The sequence below is a fragment of the Brassica oleracea genome, chromosome C1 (genome assembly GCF_000695525.1).
Source record: "Brassica oleracea var. oleracea cultivar TO1000 chromosome C1, BOL, whole genome shotgun sequence".
Lineage (NCBI taxonomy): Eukaryota > Viridiplantae > Streptophyta > Magnoliopsida > Brassicales > Brassicaceae > Brassica > Brassica oleracea.
The window spans coordinates 4021093-4029725 of record NC_027748.1 but is presented as its reverse complement, the minus strand read 5'-3'; the positions used below and the strand labels follow the sequence as shown (position 1 = coordinate 4029725).

At 37.4% G+C, this 8633-nt stretch overlaps 2 protein-coding genes across 3 annotated transcripts; both read left to right on the top strand.

The window, feature by feature from the left end:
* Positions 1-2211: 2211 nt before the first annotated feature.
* On the top strand, positions 2212-5881 carry LOC106311970 (uncharacterized aarF domain-containing protein kinase At4g31390, chloroplastic). Its single transcript, XM_013749333.1, has 13 exons — positions 2212-2644; positions 2814-3110; positions 3205-3351; positions 3474-3638; positions 3747-3887; positions 3996-4175; positions 4308-4503; positions 4592-4719; positions 4853-4924; positions 5021-5133; positions 5237-5360; positions 5438-5507; positions 5639-5881. Exons 1-13 carry the CDS (start codon positions 2303-2305, stop codon positions 5701-5703), a joined length of 2040 nt encoding a protein of 679 aa, XP_013604787.1. The 5' UTR covers positions 2212-2302; the 3' UTR covers positions 5704-5881.
* Positions 5882-6636: 755 nt separating this feature from the next.
* Positions 6637-8395, top strand: LOC106318000. Of its 2 annotated transcripts, none has more exons than XM_013755941.1 (4): positions 6637-6705; positions 7007-7966; positions 8045-8099; positions 8195-8395. In XM_013755941.1, exons 2-3 carry the CDS (start codon positions 7062-7064, stop codon positions 8097-8099), a joined length of 960 nt encoding a protein of 319 aa, XP_013611395.1. In that variant the 5' UTR covers positions 6637-6705; positions 7007-7061; the 3' UTR covers positions 8195-8395. The 2 variants fall into 2 exon arrangements, with proteins under 2 accessions (XP_013611395.1, XP_013611317.1); XM_013755863.1 differs by lacking the exon at positions 6637-6705 and adding an exon at positions 6712-6890.
* The last annotated feature ends 238 nt before the right edge of the window (positions 8396-8633 follow it).

Sequence of the window (8633 nt, the reverse complement as noted above, 5' to 3'; positions counted from 1 at the left end):
TAATAGAAATTACCTATTTTAAAGTGTCTTATTGCATTTTATTATATTTTATTACATTCCTTTTTCCACTATTATTAAATTTTTATTAGTTATCTTTATAATAATAATTCGATAACATTTATTTTGCATATTAACCATAATATTTTACTTAGCTATTTGAGCTGGTATATACATCATAGTTTAGTTTTTATTGTTTTAAAAAAAACTATAATAATTTAACAGGTTTAAATAAAGTTGCTCGTACCAAGAATTCAAAACAGTTAACACATAGATTTTTTATTTGTCTATAGAATTAGTTATGCATGGATATTCGGGTACTCATTCAGGTACGGATTATTTTTCGGGTATCAGTTTTTTTGGGTTTTGGGTATTATAATTTTTTGGATGGATTTCGAGTCGAATCCACCCGGGTCTGGATCAATTCGGTTATGATGTATAGAACCTACAAAATATTCAAATAACCAATGTATCTAAGACAGGTTGAGAATATTTTACCAAAAAAGTATTACTTGATTCGGTTTGGATATTTTGAATACAATTGTTCCTATGGCTATATATAATAACAGTAATCATAAAAACAAATAGCAATATATAAAAACGTAAGAACTGATATCCAAGCGGACGTACGGATTATTTTTAAGAGTAAAAAGAGAAGTGATATTGGATTTAACTGAATTAGTTGTACATTAGATTTAGGAAATTAATAATTTAATTAGGAAAATACATTAAATACTTGAAGTTAAGTTTATTAATTACTTCAGTGGCATGAACTTGTAAATAAATGGTAATTTCTAGGGTGAATTCTTATTTGTACTTTATTAAAATAGATATTACGTACAATCTAACACTGAAGCAAAACAATTAACAAACTACAAAATAAAGACATATAAACCAGATGTAGATCATGATTAATTGCATGAAACTAAATTTTATGATCATGTTGCAATAGCACTATGTCTACTAATTTCTTATAAGAAGTAAGCGATAACTACTGCTCTATATTGTGCCCAGCACTAGGCCTGAGACGGATCGGATATCCGGGCAATTTTAAGGTATCCGGATCCGGATCCTTATCCGGCGGATCCATAATTTTACTATCTTTATCCGGATCCGGGGTTCTCGGATATCCGGGTGTCGGATATCCTTTTAAAAATTATAATATCCGGCAAATATCCGGATCCGGATTTGGATCCTTAAAATAAATAAAAAAATAATATTAATATATAAAAAAATTTAAAAATAATTTTAAAATAAAAAATATATAATGTTTTTAATTATTTCTATGTATAATATTACAAAATATACATAAAATTTATATATACTATTATAAAAATAAAAATATATTAAATAAATTAATTTTTATATATGAATATTACTATTTTTGAAATAGTTATTAATAAAACTTACGGATCCGGATATCCGGACTAAAAAATTAAGGTATCCGGATCCGGCTTTGACGAATCCAACATTTTACTATCCGGATCCGGATTCGGTCCCTCCGGATATCCGGATTTTCGGATCGAATCTCGGATCGGATCGAATCTCGGATCAAATCCGGATCTCGGATAAAAGTTCCAGGCCTATCCAGCAGTGCATGAGATGTCAAATCCTATTTTCTGAATCTTACAATATTTATGTAAACTGGGGTTTAGTGAAAAAAGTCCAAAACCTATCAAATATTATTGCGTGATTAAATATTCATAATTTTACAGTTACATAAAACATGTATATAGTATTCTAGTAAGGTCCAACATAGTCCACAAGGGTCCACATAGGCATTTTATTTACAAAGCAAACACCACAAATAGAAAACGGTGGAATGGACAGAGATTAAAAGTTTAAAAGTTTTGGGGTCGTTTTGCTAGATAATACATTTTCTATGAAGTTTTTGGTGAAACGTGAGGTGATAAAAGTTCTGTAGCCTTTTTTTTTTTTTTTTTTTTTCCAGGCAAAGGAAACAGCTGAAGAAGTAGTACCAAGCGAAATAGAGAAAGAAGAGAAACAAGTGGAGGAGAGATTACAAGTGTTGAATGCAAAGAAACACAATCTCGTCCAAGTTCTTAAGCTGGGCAGTTTTTTTTTTTTTTTTTTTTTTTCCGTCAACTTGTTTTGTTTCCATTAAGTTTTGTAGCTTATGGGAAGATATAAATAAAACAAACAATGATATTCTGTGGTTGGCAGTCGATTATACCATTTTCGGTAATATTTATTTATTTTAATTTTCATTTTCCTCCAACGATTACGTATCCACTGTTCCTTCTTCTTCATCTTCTTCTCCCGCACATCGCTTCGCTGCTGATCAATGGAGTCGATCCACTGTAATAGTTTCGCAAAACCTAATTTCTCCCTCAATCAGAGCCTTCGTAGAAAACACCTCTCCGTTCTCGACCGGAGAGATGATCCTTCGCGGCAAAGGAGGACGTTCTCAGCTGTACGGACTTCTAACCTCTCAGTCACCTCCGCGGCTGCGTCGACGGATGTTTCCACTTCCACTAGAAACGCCTCGATTGGGAACCGGAATCCGAAAGACGCCGCGATAATGACGACGGGGATGGAGAGAGTAGGCAAATCGAGCGCGGCGCTGGAGCAGCTGGACATCGAGCGAGGCGTTTGCATCCCTTTCCGAAAGTATTCTCCAGAGACTGTAATGATTGATTAATCGCCTCTAACGTATTCGTTTCGATTCACGCGTTTTATTACTGTTAATTTCATTGTTTGAATTCACTAATTGAATCGTTATGTTTTGTATTTTTAGGTGAAATTTTCACTGACTTTTGTGGAGTTTTTACTGATATGATGCTTTGGTGATTCAGGTGAGGAGTAAAGTGCTGGAATCAAGAGGATCAGTCGTCTCTCTTGCTTCACGAGGTGTGGAGATTGTTTGGAACCTGGGGCTGTATTGGTCTACCTTAGTGTATGATTTTTTGGTTGGGAGGGATGAGGAAGTCGTCCCGTTCCGTGCTAGGCAGCTTAGGAACCTTTTGTGTAACTTGGGGCCTTCTTTTATCAAAGCTGGACAGGTTCTTGCAAACAGACCTGATATCATCCGTGAAGATTACATGAACGAGCTCTGTATTCTTCAAGATGATGTTCCTCCATTCCCCAACGAGGTAAAGTTTTTAGAACTTTTGGAGGAATTTGTTGAGCAAGATGTTATCATGTGCCTTTGTGTGATGAAGTTTAAGTTGTGGAGTTGCTTTCCAGGTTGCTTTCAAGATTATCGAGGAAGAGTTAGGCCAACCTCTTGAGTCCCTGTTTAGCAAGATTTCTTCACAGACAATAGCGGCTGCGAGCTTGGGACAAGTTTATAGAGCTACTCTTCGTGCCACTGGAGAGGATGTTGCTATCAAGGTTCGAAATTAAATTATTTTACTCTAGTTTCTTCTTCGAAACTTGTGTGATTTAATATGGCTGTAATAAACTGAAACTGTCCTAAAGTTTGGTTTTAACATTTGTTTTTTATGTATATACAGGTGCAGAGACCACAGATAGAGCCCATAATCTACCGGGATCTCTTTCTCTTCCGAACCCTTGCCTCGTTCTTAAACGGATTTAGTCTACAGAAACTGGGCTGCAACGCAGAGCTAATAGTTGATGAATTTGGAGAAAAACTTTTGGAGGAGCTTGACTACACCTTGGTATCTCATATAATTTTTTTATTTGACACTCTATGCTTTGTTTGACTTAATGATCTGAGATAACGAGTCTTTCTATAATCCTAGTTAACCTTAAGTTCTTGTCTACAGGAAGCCAGGAACATTGAAGACTTTCTGGAGAACTTTAAAGATGACCCCACTGTCAAAATTCCTGGAGTATACAAGAATCTTTGTGGTCCGCGGGTTCTGGTAATGGAATGGATTGATGGTATTCGGTGTACTGACCCACAGGTATGACTTTCAAATAGGGGCCATCCCAGTACAAATTCTTTTATACCCTCTTAAAAAGTCATAAATAAAGTACACTCTTGAGTATTGACTCTTACTAACTGTACTCAGGCCATCAAGGATGCGGGACTTGATTTAAATGGATTCTTGACCGTTGGCGTGAGTGCTGCTCTAAGACAGCTGTTGGAATTCGGATTATTTCACGGAGATCCACATCCTGGAAATATCTTTGCAATGCAGGATGGGCGTATTGCTTATGTGGACTTTGGTAACGTTGCCGTTCTGAGTCAGGTAATTTGAGTTCAATGGTTCTAATGTATCTAGTAACCTTAACAAACAACATATGCCTCCTTTTCATAGTGATTTTCACATCTGTATATAGACTCTGTCACTCATAGTCTAACTAAATCCTTTCTTTCTCAGCAAAACAAGCAAATTTTGATTGATGCTGTTGTCCATGCGGTTAATGAGGACTATGGGGAGATGGCAAATGATTTCACTAGGCTCGGATTCTTGGCCAAGGGTACCGATGTTTCTCCTATTGTTCCAGCTTTAGAAGCCATCTGGCAGAATTCTGCCGGGAAAGGACTTGCAGATTTCAATTTCCGAAGTGTTACAGGTATGTACTGTTTCATGCATTCCCAGACAGAATAAATTGTTTTTCCTTCCACGTCCTAAACAAAGGTGTCACGTTTTTGTTGTTGCAGGCCAATTCAACAAGCTTGTGTACGACTTTCCCATCCGTATCCCGGAGCGGTTCTCTCTTGTTATTCGTTCTCTGCTTACGCAGGAGGGTATATGTTTCACACTGAAGCCTGATTTTAAATTTCTTGAGGTGAAGCTACATTTTGATTCCTTTCTTCAAGTATAGGGTTAGCTCACATAAATCCCGAAGTGAGCAGATACTAGCTACATGTTCACTGACATCTCCCTTCCACTCTAAAAGATTGCTATTTTTTTCTGTCTAGGTTGCTTATCCATATGTAGCAAAGCGCCTCCTAACGGATCCAAATCCCGCACTCCGGGAACGGTTGATACAGGTATAATGATAAGTGATGTCATCTCTCTTAAATGAAACGTCAAATTGTTATCCGCGTCACCTGAAATCAGAGATCTTGTTGCCACCACCGTTTCAGGTTCTATTCAAAGATGGTAATTTCCAATGGAAAAGGCTGGAAAACCTCATATCACTTGCAAAGGAAAACGTCGGCCAAATGAGTAGTAACCCTGCTCTACGAGTTAAGCGTGTGTAAGTAACCGAGTGTTGGATAAACATTCTTCCCAAATCTCAATGGGTCAATCCCGTGAAAAGCTTAAATACTAATGCATGTTTTTATGGATGATATTTTCAGGGAGAGCAAGCTTGATTTGACAGATACCATAAAGGATGGAGCTCGTCTTTTCCTCCTTGATGAAGGCATCCGCAGGAAACTTATTCTTGCACTCACAGAGGACTCAAAACTTCATGTAGAAGAGGTTTATACATTAAAACATCACCAGAGTTACCGGGCCTCTAAAGCTAAATCACTAACTTTACTTTTTTGATCTTTCAGCTTGTGGACGTATACAAATTGGTTGAAGAAGAAGTAGACATTCCCACACTGGCCATGCAAGTCGTGCAAGGTAGTATATTCCCCATCTGCCATTCTTATTGCCCCTGTAAACATGGGAACCTTGGGACATTGATTTATCACTTAATAGTTTTGTATGATTTTGAAGAAAAAAATAAATATATCCTTTGGCTTTGAATGCAGATTTACCGAATGTTTTTCGTGATTTCGTGCTGTCATGGAGCAACTCGGTGTTATCCGACAGATGATGAATCGGCTTCTCACCTTTGTAGGGGATCTTAAGAAGAGGAAAGAGGTAGTTTATCAGGGAGGAAAACGTAGATTAATACAGTTTAATCTTCGGTGCATTATACATGTTACGATAGTAATCTAAATACAGCATACATGTAATTATATAGAAGAAGAAGCACACACAAAACTTCACTTGTCGCTCCTTGTTTTATAGTCTTTGACGTTGTCTAATGTAAACATACACTAACATTAATCGACGTCATTCAAATCAAAGCTGTGTAGTGTTTGCACAAGACTGATTCACATAACAATCTCTGGACGGACTCGAAAGAGTTGTTATTAGTGTATCTTTTGCACTTTATGGCACGGATCTAAACTGGATCCATTATCTGGCGAGTTGCGACTACCCTCACATACTAAAGGGCCCATGAATTATGCAACTATCCATTGTCATTCGAACATACATATTTGATATCTTATATTTTCAATTTATTTTAAACTACCTGCATCAAGTATAGAGGCCCAGTTAAAGCATAACATTTAGATATTTTTGATAGGAATTGTTAAAAACATTTTTTTTATATAGTCAAGGATTATTGACATGAAAAGAAGAAGGCCGCACAGAAAGATATAAAGACTTTTAAAAGAATATATATTGACATTTTCTCTTTATAAAACAAGAATCAAATATTATCCGCATTTCACATTCCTATGTAGTTTGAACATTGACTAAACTATTATCATCAATAAATAAATATAAACTATACAAATCAATATAATAAATACCATTTCAAGAAAGTGAAAAAAGTAAAAGGTAGTCACAAAACAATTCAGACCAATCAAACCCCTCTTTTAATAATGATTAAAGTACTTAAATGTACTATTTGGAAAAAAAAAAAAAGACTCGGCTAGGCTCGGCTAGGCTTGTTCCGTTCCCTCTACCAACTGCGAGAAGCACTATCCCCACAAGAAACCCCATCTCGTCCTCTTCCCCTTGAAAACTGCCAATCTCAAAAAAGGTCAGCCTTCCTCTTCTTCGACTTTTCGATTCGATCATACTCCTCAAATCTCGCTTCTTCTTCTTCTTCTTCTTCTTCTCTCTCTGCTATTGTGCATATACTTAATACTTAAATTCGATTTGTTTGGTTAACTAATTGTTTTACCAATTCGCTTACTCGGATCCGCTTCTAGTTTTCGCTTTAAGGTTTGGATTCGATTTTTTCTTTGCTATGTGATCTGTTTATTGAAATCTCCATCCGAGTTGTCCTCGCATTCTTTATCCATTAGAGTCGTTTCACCAGCCTCGTTTACATTATACAGAGCAAGGAAATGACGTAGAAGAAGAAAGGGTTTTGAATCTCAAGTTTGGAACTTTATGGAACTCGTTTGCGAAAAGCAGCTTCAAGACTTTCACCTGATCATCAATTGGGATGATTTAGTTTGCCCCATTTGCCTAGACTCCCCTCACAACGGCGTCCTCCTCCAATGCTCTTCTTACCAAAACGGATGCCGTGCCTTCGTCTGCAACACGGATCACCTCCACTCCAACTGCTTAGACCGTTTCATCACCGCCTGTTCCACAGACTCACCTCCCTCTCCTGCTCCTGAAGATGACGACGATGAGACACTGTCTAAGGTTTTGGAAGAGAGCTGCAAACCAGTGTGCCCGCTCTGCAGAGGAGAGGTCACCGGGTGGGTTGTTGTGGAGGAAGCTCGTGTTCTCCTCGACGAGAAGCACCGTTCTTGCGAGGAAGAGGGGTGTAGATTTATTGGAACTTACACCGAGCTTCGCCAGCACGCTAAGTCAGAGCATCCTGACTCTCGCCCTTCCAAGATCGATCCCGCGAGGAAGCTAGACTGGGATAATTTCCAGCAGTCGTCTGAGATCATCGACGTGCTGAGCACGATCCACTCCGAGGTTCCGAGAGGTGTGGTGTTGGGAGACTATGTGATCGAGTATGGAGATGATGATGGTGATGGTGGCACTGGAGATGAGTTCGAGGAGGGTCCTGGCAATGAAGGGAGTAGTAGCTGGTGGACGTCTTGTATACTGTATAAAATGTTTGATAATATAAGGAATGCGAGGAGGAACAGGAGGAGGGCGAGGATGCTGGGTGAGAGTAGGAGTAGGAGAGGGAGTCGCCGCTCTAGCTATGATAATTCGAACTCTGATGACAGCTCGGTGGCGTCGTTTGAGTTCCCAGTGTATAGAGTAGATGAGATCGATGATGAGTTTGTAACAACAAATGGACTTAACAGAAGTAACGCTATGCATCCAAGGTTAGAATCATTTAGAGGCACCACTTGATTTGGATTTTGTTGTTGTGTCTACATGATAGACGTTGTTTAATGCTATAGGTTCTCTCTGGTTTACAATTCAAGAAGGCGTCGTTCTCGCTTCTATGCAAATTAGGTATTATTCAATGCTGTCTCTATGCTCTTGATTCTATCTTCTTGCTGGTTTCTTACGTTTTCTATTGACTTCTTGTTTTCTTTTTCTTTTATCAGTCAGCTGGAAATTGAAGTTGGAAGCAAATGAAGCAGACCAGCCTATTCGTAGCCAGTGTTCTTGGTTTTGGACCTCTGTTTTCTTTAATTTCAGTACAAATTTTATTTAGGTTTGTTTGTCTTGTGACATGTACTCGCAGTTGCAGCCTTGTACAAAAACGTAAACAAGAAAAAACCAAAAAAGCTTTTTTGGATATTGTACATTGTTTGGTTGCTGCAGCAATGTTTAACATTTACTATTTTACTAAACACTATGTTAAGATCCGCGCCTTGCGCAGAATCAACATTATATATATAAATTATTTTATGTGTTAAATATTTTTACATATTATGAAATAACAAATATATATTAAATAATTAAAAGTCAGTAACTATTACATATATAATTAAATTGGTGCAAACATATAAATCAATTTTATTATTTTTTTATATTTGATAG